We start from the raw sequence: 20,095 nt of genomic DNA, 5'->3' as shown, positions 1-20,095 counted from the left end.
AGATTGAATAAGCTAGTGGAAAAGCTTGGGAAGATTTACTTAGCTAAATGCGGCAGATATTGCCTTGTTTTAGACACTATCTGTGGTTCATCCAAACAAAGGATGGAGTTTGTGGTAAATGGGGCATTGCTGTGAGAAAATGATTAGATGACACAGTCTAAATATTAAACAGTTTTAAAATACAGCAAGTTTATCACATTGGCTCTTGCTGGTTCATAAATTTTTATGCATCTGTTGACCAAAATTTTTATCGTTTTTTGGGGGATATTGTATTGCATATTAGGCCACACCCCTATCATGCATTCTGAAGCTGATTCAAACTTACTGATGTGTCTGATTTTTGGCAAGATTCTCAAGAATATAGGCAGTAGTGTAGGACATTATAATATTACTTATGCTCCAGAATGTACTGCAATATAAATCAAAAAAGTAAATCCTAGTACTGCCATGCCTTTTCAGGATTTTTTTCCTTTATAGAATGAGGCGAATTCTGCCATGTGCGAATACTTAATTTTTAAATTGCAACAAAATTAATTTCAAATATATACCTTTTGGAGTCTGGCGGGGTAGATACATTTCCATAGTTTGTAACAGTTGAACCTATTTTGCATACTTTGGCTGCGTGCCCACTATGCATTTTTCAAGAGTTTTTGCCACGGAATTTCCACAGTAAAAACGCTTAAAAAACGCTTGGTAATACGTGCCCCATGGTCCCCAATGATAATCCGCATGTGCTGTGCACATGCTGCGGAAATTTCCGCTGTGGATTATCATTGCGGAAAAATACGCAGCATGTCCATTAATTTTGCGGACACGCAGCGTAATTTCCGCCATTGACTTGCATTGAATCGCTTAATATCCGTGTGACTACATGTGCCCATGTGAATATTAAGCGATTCAATGTGCGGATGGTACCTGGATCTGGAGAACAGGAGACTTTCCTTCAGACCCGGGTACCATAGTACCTGTAAAAAAAGAATTTAAAATTAAAAATATACATTATACTCACCTTCCAATGTCCCCTGGTCTCCTGTACGATGCGGCTTGCGATGGTGTAAAAGGACCTTCCATGACGTCATTTAGTCATGTGACAGGTCACGTGACCGCTGATGTCGGCGGTTGCGTGACCTGTCACATGACTAAATGACGTTATGGAAGGTCCTTTTACTCCACCGCGAGCCGTACAAGAGACCGGACGCACCGGAGAGAAGACCGGGGGCCATCGGAAGGTGAGTATAATGTTTTTTTTTACATTTTTTACCATTTTTATTCTTTTTTTTTTAACTATTAACTTGGTCACACTATATAAATCCATGCCGGTTGCATGGATTTATATAGTGTGACCAAGCTGTCAATCACTTTTCCAAGTGATGGTAAAATCGCTTGGAAAAGCGCTTGATAACCCGCATGCAGAAATGCATGCAAAAACGCTTTACAAGCGCTTCTACCTGGCGGGAAAAACGCATATAAAATCTGCATGCCTTTTTCCTTCCAGGGAGATGCAGAAAAAATCTGCAGCATTTCTGCATCATGGGCACTTAGCCTTTTGCACACTTTTTTTCACTTAGGGTCTTTGCAAAACATATTTGGAGGAGGACTTAAGCTTACAATAACAGAATTTTCTTCCCTTAACTTTGACAATGAACACTACTTTGTATGTGCATTACTTAAATTCAATTTTCTAATATTTGGTGGAGTTTTAAATTGGTTGCCCTAAAAGTGAAGGACAAGAGCGGAACTGTATCTTGAAAAAAAACAGGACCTTTTTTTCTATCCCTATTAAGCACACATTTACACAAACACCAAGGCAGTTTTGTAAAAAAAAATGGTTACAACATAATTGCAATGAGGTGCACTAACATTTTTTAATGTATTCTCAGCTCCACCTTATCCATTGGAATTCTACTTTATACAGAAATATAGAGGAAGCCTTAGGGCAAGTACATGGGATCACGATAATTTCCTTATTTGTGCAGGTAATTTAGTTTTTGCTTTTTAATCATTGTTTTGTCTTTTTAACTATTATAATGTTGGCTTTTTTTGTCCTTTTACATATTCTAATATAATGCTTGTTGCTGAGGCCATAGCCTGGGTTCACGCAGGTGTATTTCACGGTGCGTATATGGATCACAATGCCTGAACTGATCGTGGGTCTCCTGACCCAACTAAGAGCCTCATAAACACATATGTCTGTAAGTTTGGATCAGGAGGCCTACTGGCAGACCGTGTACACAAACTATGAAATACACTGACTATACGTTGACGTTAAAGGGGTATTCCCATTTCCAATATCCTATCCCAACATGTAGTAGATGTAATAATAATAATATTAGCAAATACCTCCAATTAGAAATTTTGTAGAATTCTTCTGATTAGCTATGTTGCTTACCCCATGTGCAGTCTATCGAGGCTTCAGACAGAAACAAGCATCCCCGCTTATATTATATATATATATATATATATATATATATATATTTGCATAAATCAATAGTATATGTAAACACAATAAACTTTGTAATATATATAAAAGAAAATGAGTACCTTCATTTCCTCAAAAATAAATCTATGGTTTCTCTGTAAATGTTCATAAACTTGTCTTCAGGGTAATGCGGAGAGAAGTATCAGGGTGACATATGATTGGCTTAGAACAGAGCAAAACTTTTACATTAAACCAGAAAAAATAAAAGAATTGGAAAAAACATTAAAATAATGTTGCAAAATAGAAATGTTAGACTGTCGCCATTATGAAAAAAATGACAGTGTAGCTTAGTCCTCTAACAGAGAAAATAGTGATACTATTGTATAATGTTACCTGTATTTGGCATACTTAAATATAAAAAAGAACTGTAGAGAGAAGGTCAGATTAGATACACTTCTGCTATATGTTGTATAACAGCTGTTTTATTCATTAGTTCTCTTTTGTGTCTTTGTGTTTTAGATAGGAAAAGAGCACATAGGTCTAAAAGCCATAACAGACATTCTTGAGGATATCCAGTACAAAGTAAGTCTTTGTTTGACAACCTTAACACGTCTCATGCAAACAATACATAAGAGATACTATTTAACATATATTTATCATATGTGCCAACATTATACTATTGTTTCCTTTGAAAACATAGTTAACCTTGTCTTGAGAATGTTTATTTAATCTTTTCGACAGAGAGACTACATATCACACATGGTTCCCTCATCTATCCTCAACCACAGAAAAAAAAATCCCCCATATTTTAATATCGATGGGTAACATATGGAGAGGCCAGTGACTGATCAGTGTTACAGATAAGCGAATCAGTTTGATACAAATGGAATTGGAGTTGAAATATATGAAATGTACAGGTCCTGCAAATTCAACCAATTTGGGATTTAATCTTTATGAGTTGGCCAAAAATGCCAATCACCATTTTTTGCAGAAAATTGCATTAGCTACAGATGAAAGCAACAGCAAGGCAGTACAATTTTTAGTTTATCATTCAGAGACAAACACAAGTAACTGTTCTGGGTTTTTCCATTTCTTGCGCAATCCTTTTTGTGATGAGGGGAATAATTGTTTTTTAAAGATACAAAAGTAAATTTCCCATTATGGAGACATTTACTTTTACTGTCTACCTCACAAAGTGTACGTGTCGCAAATAATTTTTATACACATGTTTGACTAATCAAATATTACATCTGTACATGCCACACTAATACACCTGTTGTTGTGCTGGCTTTTTTAAACGTATAGCTAGCCAGCATTTGTTATCACATAATTTTTGGGAAAGGTGTTTCATTTTGTTAAAAAATAGAAAATAAAATGTTTAAAAAATGTGGTTATTTAATTGTTCATGTCTGTTTGGGCACCCCTGTTTTACTAGTCAAATTTGACACCCAAATACGCCACACCTGTACTATGGCCTGTTGCCACCTATCTAGCATTTCTTGTTACACCCTTTTTTACATGGGTTCAATTAATGGAGTTGAAAAGATTGTCAAAAGTTAATTATAGTGTTGCAAGAAACGTTTGGTAAAAGAGAAAATAGCAATGGACAGGAGTGTGTAAAAGAAAAAAAAACATACCATGGATAAATTGTAGCACCACCATCAGTAGCACCAATCATCCATGAAGTAGTACTACCAAACACAGGCCACAAGTGACTTCCTTTGCCTCTGTCAAACATATTAGTGGGAGAAAACAGAAGGTGTTATGGAAAACATGCACATTACTCATATCAGTAATAGCACCAAAATGTTACCTCTGACAGCGATGCCATCAGTTTTAGTTAGTATTCTGTAAAGAACTGTCTGGCTGATCACAATTGACTAAAAGTGAATAATTTTGACCATTTTTTAATAAATAGCCAAAAAAAAGAAAATTGTACCAGGAACAAGATACAACCAATATTTTAATAAAACATCAAATGTTATTGTAAGAATTCATTTTAAAAAATATACATTAATAATAAATATTTAATCACAACTGCTTCATCAGTCCTTGGACACACATCCAGTTGAAGTGTAATGCAGCGCACAGGGTTTGCGAGCCACAATGCACTATGCTGGTCAATCAGAGGCCAGCATCTGATGTCGGCATACATGTGATGGGGCGCATGGCCTTATACGCTCCCGTCGCATGTCGAAGTCAGCTGCCGGCTTCACAAGAGGACGTGTGTGACAGAGGAGTGGAGGGAAAGCGATTATTTATTTATTTAAAAAAAATCAGTGGTCGTACTACCGCATGGATGACTATAGGCTGCATTATAATTTATGGATGACTATGGGGTGCATTATACTTAATGGATGACTATGTGGATTCATTAAACTTTATAGATGACTATGGGGGTGCATTATACTTTATGAATGACTATGGGGGTGCATTATACTTTATGAATGACTATGGGGGTGCATTATACTTTATAGATGACAATGGGGGTGCATTACATTTTATGGATGAATATGGGGTGCATTATACTTTATAGGTGACTATGGGGTGCATTATACTTTATGGATTACTATGGGGAGCATTATACTTTATGGATGACTATGGGCTGTACATTGTACTACATGGATGACAATGAGCTGTGCAGTATATTATATGGAGGACTATGGGGTGCATTATAGTACATGAAGGACTATGGGGGGTGCATTCTACTTTTTCTATGGAGCTCTATGACTTCTATGTATGCCCTTGGTGAATATAATGGTTTATTTTCATCTATACATTAAAAGAACAGAAGCAGAACAGGGAATATATACCAAGATAAGGGATATATACCAGGATGGGGCCCAGGATAAGGGACATATAGCAGAATGGGTGATATATATACCAGCATGGGACCAGGATGAGGGGCATATATACCAGGCTGGATGAAGCATTTATATATATATATATATATATATATATATATATATATATAAATATTCTAGGGTTTTACTCACTCGGCTGCTTTTGAGATAGGCACAGGAAGCAGTTTCTTTAAAATGTCCAAGGCGGGTTTATTGTAACTTCATAAACCGCACTTTAGAAGTAAACAAAACACAGCCTTATCCGCCACAGAGTAACAAAAACAGAAAGCAAACAATCCATACAATACTGCGGGCTTGCCTGCTCACAGTCAGTGTCCTTTAGTACAAACATGCTGGAGGTCTCCACACCTCCAGCCACAGACACTGAATGAGACACTTGGTCTCCATTTTATTAACCAACACCATGCCCCCTGGGGTTGGGGATATGTGAGCAGCCATTCCCTCCCATCTCTTATGACTGCTCGTAAAACCCGGTCCTGGTACGCCCTATTAATCTTCTCAGCACTATACATGCTGGAGCATGCCTTCCCGGGCTTACATCACCAAAGCTACCAACCTCGGTGATACATATCTCCCCTCAAGGACCTGTCCGGCGGCCATCTTACAATATATAAATATAGAAAATTTATTCAAGATTGGAGGCCGGTCTAAATCTTGCACTGGGGCCCATGAGACTCTACTTATGCCATTGCATACAGTATGAACCCAGCAATGCTCATTGTTGTAAATTCAGTCTATTAAGTACAGAGCGTGATATCTATTTGCAAACCAAAGAGATAAACACTTATTTTTCATCTTTTTTATGTTTTGTTTTGAATCAATTACTATTAAACCCCACTTATTTATAAAGTACTGCAGAATACGTTGGCGCTATATAAATAAAATTATTATTAAACACTTGTGTTAAATTTTCCTTCTAAGATTCTTTTACACACCAGAAATGTACAATAAATCTGACACAAAATAAAATTTTACATGTTTTCATATTGTATCCTTGTAATAGCAGCTGAATAGTTTGTCCTTGCCATCTGGCTAGCTAAATAGATAAAGAAGACTACAAATAGTTTAATTAGATTATGAAGAAGAATGTCCTTCGATACAAGGCCTTCGAATTATATGGATATTGTGATTTTTTTTCTAAACATTGTTTCATTTTATTTACAGGGAAAATCTAAAACAATACCATGTTTTAATCCTAACACATTACTACCAGGTAAGCAAGTATTGTTAACTGTTTTGATATTTCAATAGTTCTCAGTTAAATACAAACTCTCATAATTACATTACACTTTACACAGCATCCCAAATTTTTTGAAATAGAGGTTGTACTTAGAACATAATATTATTGAGATATTTTGCCATATAATAGTTAGAAAGTAGCTTCACAAAAAGTCTCAAATGTATTATCATTATACTCTTGGTCTTTAGTTTTTATGACATTTTATTTTAAACCAGATCCCCTTCTCCGAGATTACTGGGTATATGAAGGCTCTCTCACTATGCCACCATGCAGTGAAGGTGTTACATGGATATTATTTCGATATCCTTTGACAGTGTCTCAGAGTCAAGTGAGTATTTTACATTTTTACATTGTAAAATATGGCTATATAATTACATAATATTCAAATTAAAAGATACTTGTTTAAATTGAGAGATTTTTAAAATGTCCTGCCATGGGGATAGCATGACAGAGAGGGGCCAGAAGGTTGCTGTGTCTGGTTTCATGAACTCCTGCACTGGTTAGAAGTTCTTCACCATCTTATTAAACTGTGCATGCTTTTTCCTTACAAGCAGGGTTAATCTGTTCAGTTGAAGCTCCTGGAGCCTTCCTATCTGGATTAACTCAGCTTTTCACTGTTGGCCACTCCCCTCTGCTATATGTGTTTGCCACTGGCATTTAGGGATTACCATTGTGACATGTTCCCTATTTTTTATATGTGTTACACTATTAGAACTTTAAAACAAATTTGTGAAGAGGGTGGCTCAGTGTTCAGCATTTGTTGTCCCTGATTTAACTGCTTCCCGACCGCCCACTGTATATAAATGTCGGCGCTGCCTGGGCTCTGTGCAGCGCCGACGTTTACAACTCCTGGAAAAAATTATGGAATCACCTGGCTCGGAGGATGTTCATTCAGTTGTTTAATGTTGTTGAAAAAAGCAGATCACAGACATGGCACAGAACTAAAGTCATTTCAAATGGCAACTTTAGGGCTTTAAGAAACACTAAAAGAAATCAAGATTAAAAATGTGGTACTCAGTAAGGGTAATTTTTTTCAGGCCAAGCAGAGGGAAAAAATTATGGAATCACTCAATTCTGAGGAAATAATTATGGAATCACCCTGTAAATTTTCATTTCCAAAACTAACACCTGCATCAAATTAGAGTGATCACTCCTTGGAGAGCTGTTGCACCAAGTGGACTGACATGAATTATGGCTCCAATATGAGAGATGTCAATTGAAACAAAGGAGAGGATTATCAAACTCTTAAAAGAAGGTAAATCATCATGCAATGTTGCAAAATACAAACCAAATACAAACAACATGGGAAGGTTGTTAAAGGCAAACATGCTGGTAGACCAAGGAGGATATCAAAGCATCTAGACCAGAAACTTAAAGCAATATGTCTCCAAAACAGGAAATGCTCAACAAAACAAATGAGGAACGAATGGGAGGAAACTGGAGTCAATGTCTGTGACCGAACTGTAAGAAACCGCCTAAAGGAAATGGAATTTACATACAGAAAAGCTCAACATAAGCCATCATTAACACCTAAACAGAAAAGAACAAGGTTACAATGGGCTAAGGAAAAGCAATCGTGAACTGTGGATGACTGGATAAAAGTCATATTCAGTGATGAATCGCGAATCTGCATTGGGCAAGGTGATGATGCTGGAACTTTTGTTTGGTGCCGTTCCAATGAGATTTATAATGATGACTGCATGAAGAGAACATGCAAATTTCCACAGTCATTGATGATATGGAGCTGCATGTCAGGTAAAGGCACTGGGGCTGTCATTACATCTTCAATAAATGTCCAAGTTTACATTGATATTTTGGACAGTTTTCTTATCCCTTCAATTGAAAGGATGTTTGGGGATGATGACATCATTTTTCAAGATGATAATGCATCCTGCCATAGAGCAAAAACTGTGAAAACATTCCTTGAAAGAAGACACATAAGGTCAATGTCATCGCCTGCAAATAGTCGGGATCTCAATCCAATTGAAAATCATTGGTGGAAGTTGAAGAAAATGGTCCACGATAAAGGCTCCAACCTGCAAAGCTGATCTGGCAACAGCAATCAGAGAAAGTTGGAGCCAGATTGATGAAGAGTACTGTTTGTCACTCATTAAGTCCATGCCTCAGAGACTGCAAGCTGTTATTAAAGCCAGAGGTGGTGTAACAAAATACTAGTGATGTATTCGAGTGTTCTTTGTGTGTTTGTTTTTCATGATTCCATAATTTTTTCCTCAGAATTGAGTGATTCCATAATTTTTTCCCTTTGCTTGGTCTGAAAAAAATTACGCTTACTGAGTACCACATTTTTAATCTTGATTTCTTTTAGTGTTTCTTAAAGCCCTAAAGTTGACATTTGAAATGACTTTAGTTTTGTGCCATGTCTGTGATCTGCTATTTTTAAACAACATTAAATAACTGAATAAACATCCTCCGAGCCCGATGATTCCATAATTTTTGCCAGGGGTTGTATAAACGGTTGATGGTTCCGCAGTGCTCAGGACCCCCAGGGTCCTGCAAGCGCTGCAGGTGCGGTGCAGAGCAGTAGCTCTGACAGGGGACATCATCAGGACCTGATTAGATCATGTCCCAATGATGTTAACCCTTTGCTATCTTATAGATGCTTCGATCCATAGCGATCGCGGCATTTAGAAGATAGTGAGAGGAGAGGAGGTCGTTCACTCACCTTTCCGATGACCCCCGTGATGCCTGATAAGACCTGGCGTTGTCATGGCAGCCGGAGGTCACACGACCACCTCCGGGTCTGTCATGCACGGTGTCCTGCTAGGCTCAGCAAGCATGACATTAAAAACTGTCAGCTGAGCTCTCATGCAATGCAATACATGTCTCATTGTATGAGAATAGTGATTAGAAAACTAAAAATTGATGTCCCATACAGGGACTAAGTAAATATGTAAAAAGTCTAAAAATGTTTTCAAACTGTTAAAAAAAATCACAAAAAAAAAATAAAAAAAATATTAAACCAATAAATCCGTATATGTATTCAAAAACAAAAAAGTACACATATTTGGTATTGCCGCATCCGAAACAACCCGATCTATAAAACTGTCACACTAACCCTTTCTGTGCATACCGTAAAAAAATAAATAAAAAACGGAGCAAAAAACTATGCTTTTTCATCATATCAAAAAACAAAAAGTGGAATAAAATGCGATAAAAAAGACAAATGGAAATTAAAATGGTACCGCTGAAAACATCATCTTGTCCGGCAAAAAAGAAGCCACCATACAGCTTCATCAGCCGAAAACTAAAAAAGTTATAGCTCTCAGAATAAAAGCGATGCAAAAAAAATATTTTTCTATAAAATAGTTTTATTGTGTAAAAGCGCCAAAACATAAAAAAACTATATAAGTGTAGTATCGCTGTAAACGTAATGACCCGAAAAATAAAGCTGCCTTATCACTTTTACCACATGCAGAACGGCATAAAAAAACCCCTCAAAAAACAAATCCTGAATTGCTGGTTTTTGTTCATTTTACCTCCCAAAAAACGAAATAGAAAGCGATCAAAAAATCTCACGTCCCCAAAAATGGTACCAATAAAAACGTCAACTCGTCCCGCAAAAAACAAGCCCTTACATAACTCTGTCGGCCAAAATATGGAAAAATTATAGCTCTCAAAATATGGCGATGCAAAAACTAGATTTTGCAAAAAAAGCGTCTTTTAGTGTGACAGCTGTCAATCATAAAAACCCGATATGAATCTGGTATCGCTGTAATCGCACTGACCCGAAGAATAAAGTTGTCTAATCACTTATACCGCATAAGGAACGGCATAAAAAATAAATAAAACCAATTCTTCACCTGCTGCTGATTTTTTTATTATGTCTCCCAAAGACCGCAGTAAGGATCCGCTCACATTCATCCTGTCATCTGCGCTGTGCGGTTACACCAGGGTTTCCGTGTAAACCTCTGAAATACGTGACCCCCGGCAGAAGATTCCCTGTAATGAGGCAGATGTAGGCACTGTGGATGCCGTCTGGCTTGTGATCCCACTGTGTCAGTTTTTTCAGGCATGCATAAAAGTGCGGTTGGCCACAGTTTTGTGCATTTCTGAAAAAAAAGAAACCGCTAAACAGAGGCCAGACGGAGTCCAGAGTAACTCTGCTGCCTCGTTATAGTGAATGGATCCTGCGGGGTTTCATATGAATTACATCAAATGGAGATTTAGATGGAAACCCCAATGTAAGTGCTCAGCCTAGAGCGCCGGATAAACGTTATGTAAAACGTTCCCAATAAAAGCTTCAGCTCAGTCCTCAAAAAAAGCAAGTCCCCACTCACGTTCGTTATTTGTTAAAAATATAAGGAACTTCCAAGTTACTGGTAGCACAAAGGCTTTGGAAAAGCGAAATGGCCTTTGTCCCACATAAGAAATTCAGAAAATTTTGTGCTCCCAAATCCAAATGCCTCCCTCCTTTTTGAGCCCCACAATGTGCCTAAACTACATTTAGGGTTCACATGTTTGGCATTCCTGTAGTGATGAGAGCTTGCCTAATTTACAGGTGCATGTCTCCAGAAGCATGAGCTAGGCACAACGTACTGGTCACTACGGTGTACTGGTCACTTCAAAGGCAGTTTGAAATTTTCACTCAACGACATCCACTGCTGCTTGTTTCTGGAAAAGACCCATGGAGTCAAAATCGTTACTACACCTGTAGGTAAATTCCCAAAGAGGTATAATTTCCAAAATGGAGTCACTTGAGAGGGGATTCTGCTCTTCTAGCACATAGGGGCTGTGTATTCTACAATAATTTGTTCTTCAAGAGTCAAATAGCGCTCTGTCCCTCCAGGGTCTCGCCGTATGGCTAAGCGGTACTGTACAGCCACATATGGGGTATTGTCACGTTTAGAAGAAATTGTGTGACACTTTTCGGCACCATTTTTACCCATTGCCCTGTGTGAAAATGTAAAATCTGAGGCTAAAACAATTTTTTTGTGGTAAAAATATAATTATCTTTTCTTCACTGCCCAATGGTATAAATTTAAAACTTAAAAAATACTACGTCCTTAGATGAATTCCTTGAGAGGTGTAGTTTACAAAATGGGGTCACTTATGGGGGTCTCTGCTGTTTGGCATATCAGCGACTCTTCAAATGTGACATGGTATCCCAGCCAACATAGCGCTCCTTTCTCTTCCACCCCTGCCGTGTGCCAAAGCAGTAATTTTCCACCACATATGGGGTATCGGCGTACTCAAGAGAAATTGCAACAAATTTCATGGTGCAATTTCACCTGTTACCCTTATGCTATTGCAAAATTGGGGGATGAAAAACATTTTTGTGGGAAAAATGTGAACATTTTATTTTTACGGCTCAATATTATAAACTTCTGTGAAGCACCTGGGGGTTCAAGGTGCTCACCACACATCTAGATAAGTTCCATAAGTGGTCTATTTTCCAAAATGGTATCACTTGTGGGGGGTTTCCACTGCTTAGGCACATCAGGGGCTCCCTAAATAAGACATGGCGTCCGCTAATTATTCAAACAAATTTTACATTCACAAAAGTCAAATGGCGCTCCTTCCTTTCTGAACCGTGCCGTGCACCCAAACAGTGGTTTTCCCTCACATATGGGATATTAGCATGCTCAGGAGAAATTGCACTACAAATTGTGTAGTCCATTTTTTCCTGTTACCCTTGTGAAAATAAAAAAATTGGGTCTGAAGTAACATTTTTGTGAAAAAAAGTTAATTGTTAATTGTTTTCTTCCACATTCCAAAAGTTCCCGTAAACTTATTGAATGTGGTTTTGAGCACCTTGAGGGGTGCAGTTTTTAGAATTGTGTCGCTTTTGGGTATTTTCTGTCATAAAGGCCCCTCAAAGTCACTTCAAATAAGTTGTGGTCCCTAAAAAAATGGTTTTGTAAATTTTGTTGGAAAAATGAGAAATCGCTGGTCAACTTTTAACCCCTATAGCTTCCTAACAAAAAAACATTTTGGTTCCAAAATTGTGCTGATGTAAAGTAGACATGTGGGAAATGTTATTTATTAACTATTTTGTGTGACATATCTCTCTGATTTAAGGGCATGAAAATTCAAAGTTTGAAAATTGCAAAACGTTCTAAATTTTCGCCAGATTTCAGATTTTTTCTCAAATAAACGCAAGTCATAGCGAAGAACTTTTACCACTATCATGAAGTACAATATGTCACGAAAAAACATTCTCAGAATCAGTGGGATCCGTTGAAGCGTTCCAGAGCTACTACTTCATAAAGTGACAGTGGTCAGAATTGAAAAAATTGGCCTGTCACGAAGGCGACAACAGGCTCTGGCTCGAAAGGGTTAAAATGAACCAAAAAAGACAATTTCTGCATAGCGTTTGTAAGTTCTTCTGCATTCCAAAAACATACTGAGTAGAGATGAGCAAATTTGTATGGAAAATGTTCACCAATCACAAAGTCTGCACGAACATTGCACATTCTATTTTGTGTTCGGACCCCTGAGTGTTTTTACTCAAAATCGGCAAAATTCTGCCAAAGTGTGGTAAATGATCACGTTTCCACTAATACTTATTTTAGGACTTTGGCTAGAATAGTGGTGCTGTATGATGAGCGGAGTGGATGTGTTTGTTGAGGGGAGGGGGTGGGGAGAGGCCAGAGGAGCGGCGGACTGTTAGTCTTAAATCAATCTCAATCAGGGCGCAGAAACCTTCCACAATGTCCAGACACAAGGGCTTGTGTCATTGGCTGCCGAAGTCACATGTCCCTCTCCATATAAAGAGCGGACATGTTGTTCTGGCTCCATTTTGTCAGTGTTACAGCGCAGAGGGTCTGCTCCTGCTGCTGCTACTACATAGTGAGAGAGTTAGCTAGGCGGTTGATTGTCAGTCAGCTACTTCAGATAGATAGGATTCTGTGTGGCTGAAATCGACCTTCCAGCAGATCATTCCTTTTTGCTAATAGTGTGGTCCAGAGACACCAGGCCACATTTCAGCACATAACTCTTTTGTGCTGCTAATATTGTGCTCCATACTGGAGTCGTCACTTGAAAATCTAAATTCTTTCTGCTACTACCGTGATCCTGAAGCAAGGCCACATTTGTGCATAGAAATATTTTGTGCTGGTGATATTTTTGGCCACGCAGGAGTTCTCATTTGAAAATCTAAATTCTTTCTGCTACTAGTGTGGTCCTGAAACAAGGACATATTTATGCATAGAAATATTTTGTGCTGATAATATTTTTGGCCAGTCAGGAGTTCTCATCTGAAAATCTAAATTCTTTCTGCTACTAGCTTGGTCCTGAAACAAGGCCACATTTGTGCATAGAAATATTTTGTTCTGGTAATATTTTTGGCCAATTAGGAGTTCTCATTTTAAAATCTAAATTTTTTCTGGTACTAGCGTGGCCCTGAAACAAGGCCACATTTGTATATAGAAATATTTTGTGCTGGTAATATTTTTGGCCAGGCAGGAGCTCTCATTTGAAAATCTAAATTCTTTCTGCTACTAGCATGCTACAGAAAGCAGGTCACATTCTTGCATATAAATATTTTGTGATACTAGTTTTGCTTCAGCCAGGAGACAGCATTTCAAAATCTACATTTTTGTTGCTAATAGCGTGCTCCAGCCAAACTATATCAGCAAATAAATACTGGTTGGTAATTTAGTGACGGGTGACTGACAGGTCTAGGCCTAGGGTTTTGAAACAGCTGGTTAAAAGAGGGGAAGGGTACATCCAACATTAGTGGGAAAAAGCGAGGTCGTGGTAGAAGGGGGAATAAGCTTGGAGTTCAAGGTGGAAGTGGGGCATGTGGTAATGTTAGTGAAAGCTCTACTGAACAAACACTGTCTCGTCCTATCCAAAGACAGCTGACAACTAGTGATGAGCGAATATGTTCGAAATCCGATCTCCAAACTTAAGTTCGACCCGAATGTTGCATATTTGGATTCGTGATCGGAAAAGTGAGCAAAATTTGTTAAATTCGGAAAAATCAGTAACGTTCGGCGAATTTCTGTGGTTACGTGATTGCGGGGCAACTACAGCATTTTTAACAGTTTTGCTAGCATAGTGCTTGTATATGAAGAGCGGGGGGACGTGGTAGATGAATGGAGAGGCTGGTGATAGCTCAGAACAGATCAGCTCAGTGGCGCACTGTTTTTTTGTTTTTCCTGAAGGCGGTAGCTTTAAGTCAGGAATGTGTGGCTAGCCAATCGGAGCGCAGGAGGCATCCACAGTGTCTCAGACACAAGGGCCTTTGCAATTTGCTGCTGAAATCACATGTCCTCTTTATATAAAAAGGGGCCATGTTCCCTCAGCTCCATTTTGTGCATGTCACTCATTATAGACACTGCTCGTTCACCCAGCTCCTATGTAATGAGAGATATTAGCTAGATAGATGGGCTCTTCTATGGAAGTCAGATAGTGTAGATAAATCCTATGCTGTGTACCTGTTCAATCGACCTTGCAGCACTTTCTTTTGTATTTGTGCAATTATTATTATTATTATTATTATTATTATAGCGCCATTAATTCCATGGCCCTTTACTTGTTTAAGAGGGGTATACATAGAAAACAACAGGTACAATAATTTGAACAAAAATGAGTGAATGAACAATACAGGAGGAGATAGGACCCTGCCCGCGAGTGTTCACAATCTACAAGGGATGTGTTAGGCGTTGGGCGGTTGCTGGACTTGAAATTGGGTCAGAATCATCTGTGGTCTCCTATTCTGGTCCAGCCAGGGCAGATGCTGCTTAGCATCGCCGTCGGTCCCAACAGCTACCCAGTGCACGAGAAGTACAGGCTGTCCCTTGGGTCCTTGTTCCTAGTAGTGTTAAGCATAGGTTGCGGAGGGGAACAAGGGCTGCTACAGCCTAAGTCCAGGATGCACTGCACTGAGCATGCCCGTGACATGGCGGACCGTGATTGGTGCTTTGGTGTCAGCTGAACCTGGCACCGCCTGATTGGCCACGGGTGACGTCATCAATAGTGCGACCAATAATGCGACAGTGGGCAGGGCTTAGTCTTTAAATAGGCCGCCCACAAGCATGGCGGCGCACTCTGATAATTGAGTTAAGGTTGTGTTCATGTGTGGATGCTTGTCTCTTTGAGCTCCACATGCTCTCTTGCTGCTCTAGCTTCGGACAGGCAGGTTTAGCTGGGGATAGGTAGTCTTAGCTGGAGGGAGGCAAGTAGTTCCGTTTGACAGTCTGGCTCCGACAAGGGGGTCACTATACACCCCGAACAGACTGCGGACTCCGTATTCCTGGTACCGCCTGTTAGTCATGTGGAGAGTGACTCCGCAGTTTGGTCGCACACCGGCTGGGAGCACGTATACGCCGGCGTGAGTCACACACACTTCTTAGCGTCTGCTTCGTAGCCTCTGTGCAGTTAACAGGGCTATGGCTACGTTAATTGTCACACATCTCTCGTGCAGTTAACGGAGATAGTGCGAATCCCTTTTCCCGTCTTGGTGTGCAGTAACACTGGAGGGATTTATATATTAGTTGGTTGTTTTACCTTCTTACCCGGAAGGTGTTCGGCCGCAGTCTTCTAGGCTGCATCGCGGACCCCGGGTTCGGTTGCTTTCCATTATTAATAAAGTTGTTTGCAACCGTCCCCATAACAGGATGGATGAGGATACAGTAGGTGAGGGTAGAGCTGGTCGTGTAGTGGTTATTGTGGAGCGAGAGTTACTGCAGGCTGAAGGCTTATCGAAAGAGGTGGGTCTTCAGGTTCCTTTTGAAGGTTTCCATTGTAGGCGAGAGATTCTGACAGAAAGAGCAGGGCCTATGGCATAGAAAAGTGTTGTGCACCGGTTGTACTGTCTGTGCTTCATGCAGGAGTATACCTTCAATCTATTTTTGCACTTGCTAATGTGATAAAGCAAGCAAGGAAGCCCTTGTAGGCCACTTTTTGATTTTGTGGGGTTGAAATTCAGCTATCTGCAGAGCTTGTTAGTGCAGAGCTTTTGAGTGCAGAGCACAAAAAACTTTTTTTTCATTTGCTAATTTGATAGTGCAAGCTGTGTTAGCCCAGTTTGTAATTTTTTTGGTGAGTAAACTTCAGCTGTATGCACAGTAAAACAAATATATTTTTTTCTGTTGCTAGCCACAGTCCACCAAAGATTTGTTTGTGTGGCAAACGTGATACACTCTGTTAAAAGCCACCTACTATCTTAGTGGCGGTGAACCTCAGCTGTTTTCAGAGTAAAAAAAAAATATTTTTTTTCTTGCTAGGCAGAGTCCACCAAAGATTTTTTTGTGAGACAAACGTCATACACTGTGCTATACATCAGCTACTACGTTAGTGGCGGTGAACTTCAGCTGTTGTCAAAGTAAAAAAAAGATTTTTTCTGTTGCCAGCCACAGTCCAAAAAACATTTTTTTCTGTCGCAACCGTGTTATACTCTGCTATAAGCCACCTACCCATTAGTCCTTTTAGTGGCGGTGAAATTCAGCTGTATTCAGAGCTTGTGCAGAGTCAAAAAGTCTATTATTTGCTGTTCCTAACTTGATACAGCAGCTAGATCTGAGTTTGAAATAGTTTGGAGAATATCTCGTATGTTATACAGGCGTCATCCACAGTAAAAATTTTTTTCTTCTGTTACTAATGTCATACACTAGGGGACATCTCAGGGTGCCAAGGGAGGGTGGTTCACTGCGATCGAGGGGGTTGGCGATACAAGAAAAACTGTTAGTGAAGGTGTTAGTGAAGGCGAGGAACAAATGGAAGAGGAAGAATTGATGGGCGAGCAGCAGTCAGAACATGAAGAGGATAATCATCCCCTCTCTGTTCGTGTTTGGCGGGAGGGGATGGAGGAAACCAGCATCAGAATTACCCAGCCACCAACACCGCATGGGCTTGAACCTCATGAAAGAGGCCAACATATGAATTCGTTCTTGCTGCACTATCTGCAACATGATCCCAGTATAGTTATGATTCAAAATAGTGCTGACTATTGGGTTGCCACTCTGTTAGATCCACATTATAAGAGTAAATTTTGCCAGATGCTTCCTGCCCTGGAAAGGGACCCGTGAATGCTGGAGTATCGAAACACGCTTTTACACAAGCCAGCAGTGAGGCACACAGAGTTCATCGCAGCTCTATACTTCCAACCTCTGGTACGTCAATTCGTCAACGCCAAAATATTAGCAGCAGCAGTAGTGTAAGTGACAGAAGCAATTTCTGTGAGTCCTTTCACACATTTTTTAGACCAGCTTGTGCACCTGCACAACAGAGTACAAGTCTGACACGTGGTGAACGACTGGAGAGGATAATACACTCCTGATTGAGTCTCCATCTGCTGGGTTGACTGTAGTGGAAGAGGCTTTGGTCTCCATTATACTACTTCTACTCTAGTGAAATTGATGCCACTTTGGTGGTTTTAGGCCTTAATTTATTAAAATTTGAAGACTCCTGATTGGGTCTCCATCTAATGGGTTGACTGAAGGGGAAGAGGTGTTGTTCCTAATTCTACAATTTCTACTGTACTGAAATTGATGCCACTTTGCTGGTGTCTGCCACTAATGTTTGGTAATGTGGGGAATCCTGATTGGGTCTCCATCTATTGGGTTTGCTGTAGTGGAAGCGGTGTCGGTCCCCATTACACTACTTAAACTGTAGTGAAATTAATTCTTTGGTGCAGATATATTTATCACAGGGGTACACAAGATATAATCGAAATTGGTTTTCTTATTACTGTGGTATATAAAGCAGGCTATCTTTCATCTTTTAATTTTTCAGTGCTGATATTGTTCTCCATACAGTGGTATACATTAATAATGAGAGAGCACTAAATGTGTTCATCTTAGTGGTTCAGCGGTTTCTCAAAACCTGCCCAGATCTACCAGAGCTGCTTGTGAAAGTGCAACGTGTGTGTGCCCATTTCAGAAAGTCAGCTATAGCTTCCGCCACCCTGGCATTGCTTCAGCAGTGTTTACAGCTTCCAGCTCACCAACTGCTGTGCGATGTCACCCCATGTTGTAAATCAACGATGCAGATGTTGGGAAGGATTTGTGAGCAGCTGAGGGCAGTTGTTGAGTACCAGCTTCAACATGCCCATCGGCATTCAGGTCAGCTTCCGCACATAAGAGCTGATGAGTGGGCATGAATGTCTGACATCTGTGCCGTCCTCCAAAACTTTGAGGACTCCACCAAGATGGTGAGCGGCGATTACCCCATAATTAGCATCACTAGCCCTCTTCTCTGTCTACTGAAATACTTGGTGCTCACAGTTAAAGAGGAGGCATTGCAGGCGGAGCATGGAACTATGCAGCGCAGCCTCATCTCATCTCAATGCTGATTGGGAGATAATGAGGAGGAGGAAGATGGGAAGGGAAATCTTGGCTGTCTTGTAAGTCTTGATACCCTCTTTCAGTCTGTGGAAAAGCTGTATGAGTTTCACTTAATGACCTTCAGTAGCCTAAACAGTGGCTTTGCTTATGCACGTTTATTTCTCAAAATGCATTGCAGATCAGGCCATCGTCCAGCTCTGTAGTGATTAAATTCAAGGCATAAAGAAAGTTTTTTGTCCATGACTAAGCACCACTGAGAAGTGTGAGCTGATGTTGGAGGGGCTGCCATTGCTTATGCAACAAGCTGCATTAGAAGACTTCCTGAAGAAATGACACCCGGAGTAGATATGGTTTCCCTCTATGCCAGTCCTTTCACCAAGCTCAAGAATATGGCTGTGGTGAAATACAACTCTCACCGAGAAACAGTGTCAGACTGAAGAACATTGGGCCCACCAGAGAATTTGATTCTGAGGGATCATCTTTCTCCCCCCGCTAAAGAGCCCATAGCAGCTGCAAGGTATGAACTCTCCTGAAGGAGAAGCCAGGGCCCACTGGAGAATTCTCCGGTTCTCTAGTGGGCCCTTCCAACCCTGCTGAGAAGCATCCCTGGCTAAGAAAAGTGTGTGGGAAGGTTCCTGGACAATTTATGGTTGCTTTTTACTGTGGTCTGGCGGCTAGGGACCGAGTATGGAACCCGGCCGCCGCCATGAGGTTGTGGAAAGCTTCCGCCTCCACGAGCCTAAAAGGCAACATTTCATGTGCAAGCAGTTGCCCAGAAATGTGGCAGTTTAGTATTGTGACCTGTGGTTGGGTGGCTGGCTGCATACTTGCGCTTGCATTACAAGTAACAGAAGACTAAGGAGATGGATGGCCTCATCATCATCACAACCTGAAAGATTTGCGCTATGAACTCTCCTGATGGAGAAGCCTGGGCCCACCGGAGGATTCTCTGGTTCTCTGGTGGGCCCATCCAACCCTGCCGAGAAGCAGCCCTGGCTAAGAAAAGTGTGTGGGAAATTTCCTGGACACTCTATGGCTGTTTTTTTTTCACTGTGGACTGGCTCCGTACCGTCCCTGACCACATTCACTTGTCCACGTGTTTGTGGTTAGGCGGTCCTTCCCAGTAAGTGCACTGGGGAGGGCATGGATATTGTTATGGGACCCATGCTTGTGGAAGGTGGGCACGACACCAGGAGAAACAGTGGCGGCTGGGGACCGAGTATGGATACCCGGCCGCTGCCGCCATGAGGATTGGGTAAAGCTTCCGCCTCCACGAGCCTAAAAGGCAGCATTTCAAGTGCAATCAGCTGTCCAGAAATGT

The 20,095-nt window shown here is 40.3% G+C and overlaps 1 protein-coding gene across 1 annotated transcript in view; it reads left to right on the top strand.

Moving 5' to 3' along the window:
* The window catches only part of CA8 (carbonic anhydrase 8), a 290,402-nt gene that overhangs the window by 173,179 nt on the left and 97,128 nt on the right, over nucleotides 1–20,095 (top strand). The window contains exons 4-7 of the mRNA XM_073679336.1: nucleotides 1,881–1,976; nucleotides 2,939–3,001; nucleotides 6,448–6,496; nucleotides 6,739–6,851. Of these exons, the coding sequence (XP_073535437.1) occupies nucleotides 1,881–1,976; nucleotides 2,939–3,001; nucleotides 6,448–6,496; nucleotides 6,739–6,851 (321 nt within the window). The remainder of the gene's footprint in view (nucleotides 1–1,880; nucleotides 1,977–2,938; nucleotides 3,002–6,447; nucleotides 6,497–6,738; nucleotides 6,852–20,095) is intronic.

Source organism: Phyllobates terribilis, unplaced genomic scaffold (assembly GCF_046119375.1).
Source record: "Phyllobates terribilis strain yellow unplaced genomic scaffold, ASM4611937v1 Scaffold_4__5_contigs__length_816908805, whole genome shotgun sequence".
NCBI classification, from domain to species: domain Eukaryota; kingdom Metazoa; phylum Chordata; class Amphibia; order Anura; family Dendrobatidae; genus Phyllobates; species Phyllobates terribilis.
Note: the sequence above shows the minus strand (reverse complement) of the source record. Positions and strands in the feature narration are given on the sequence as shown.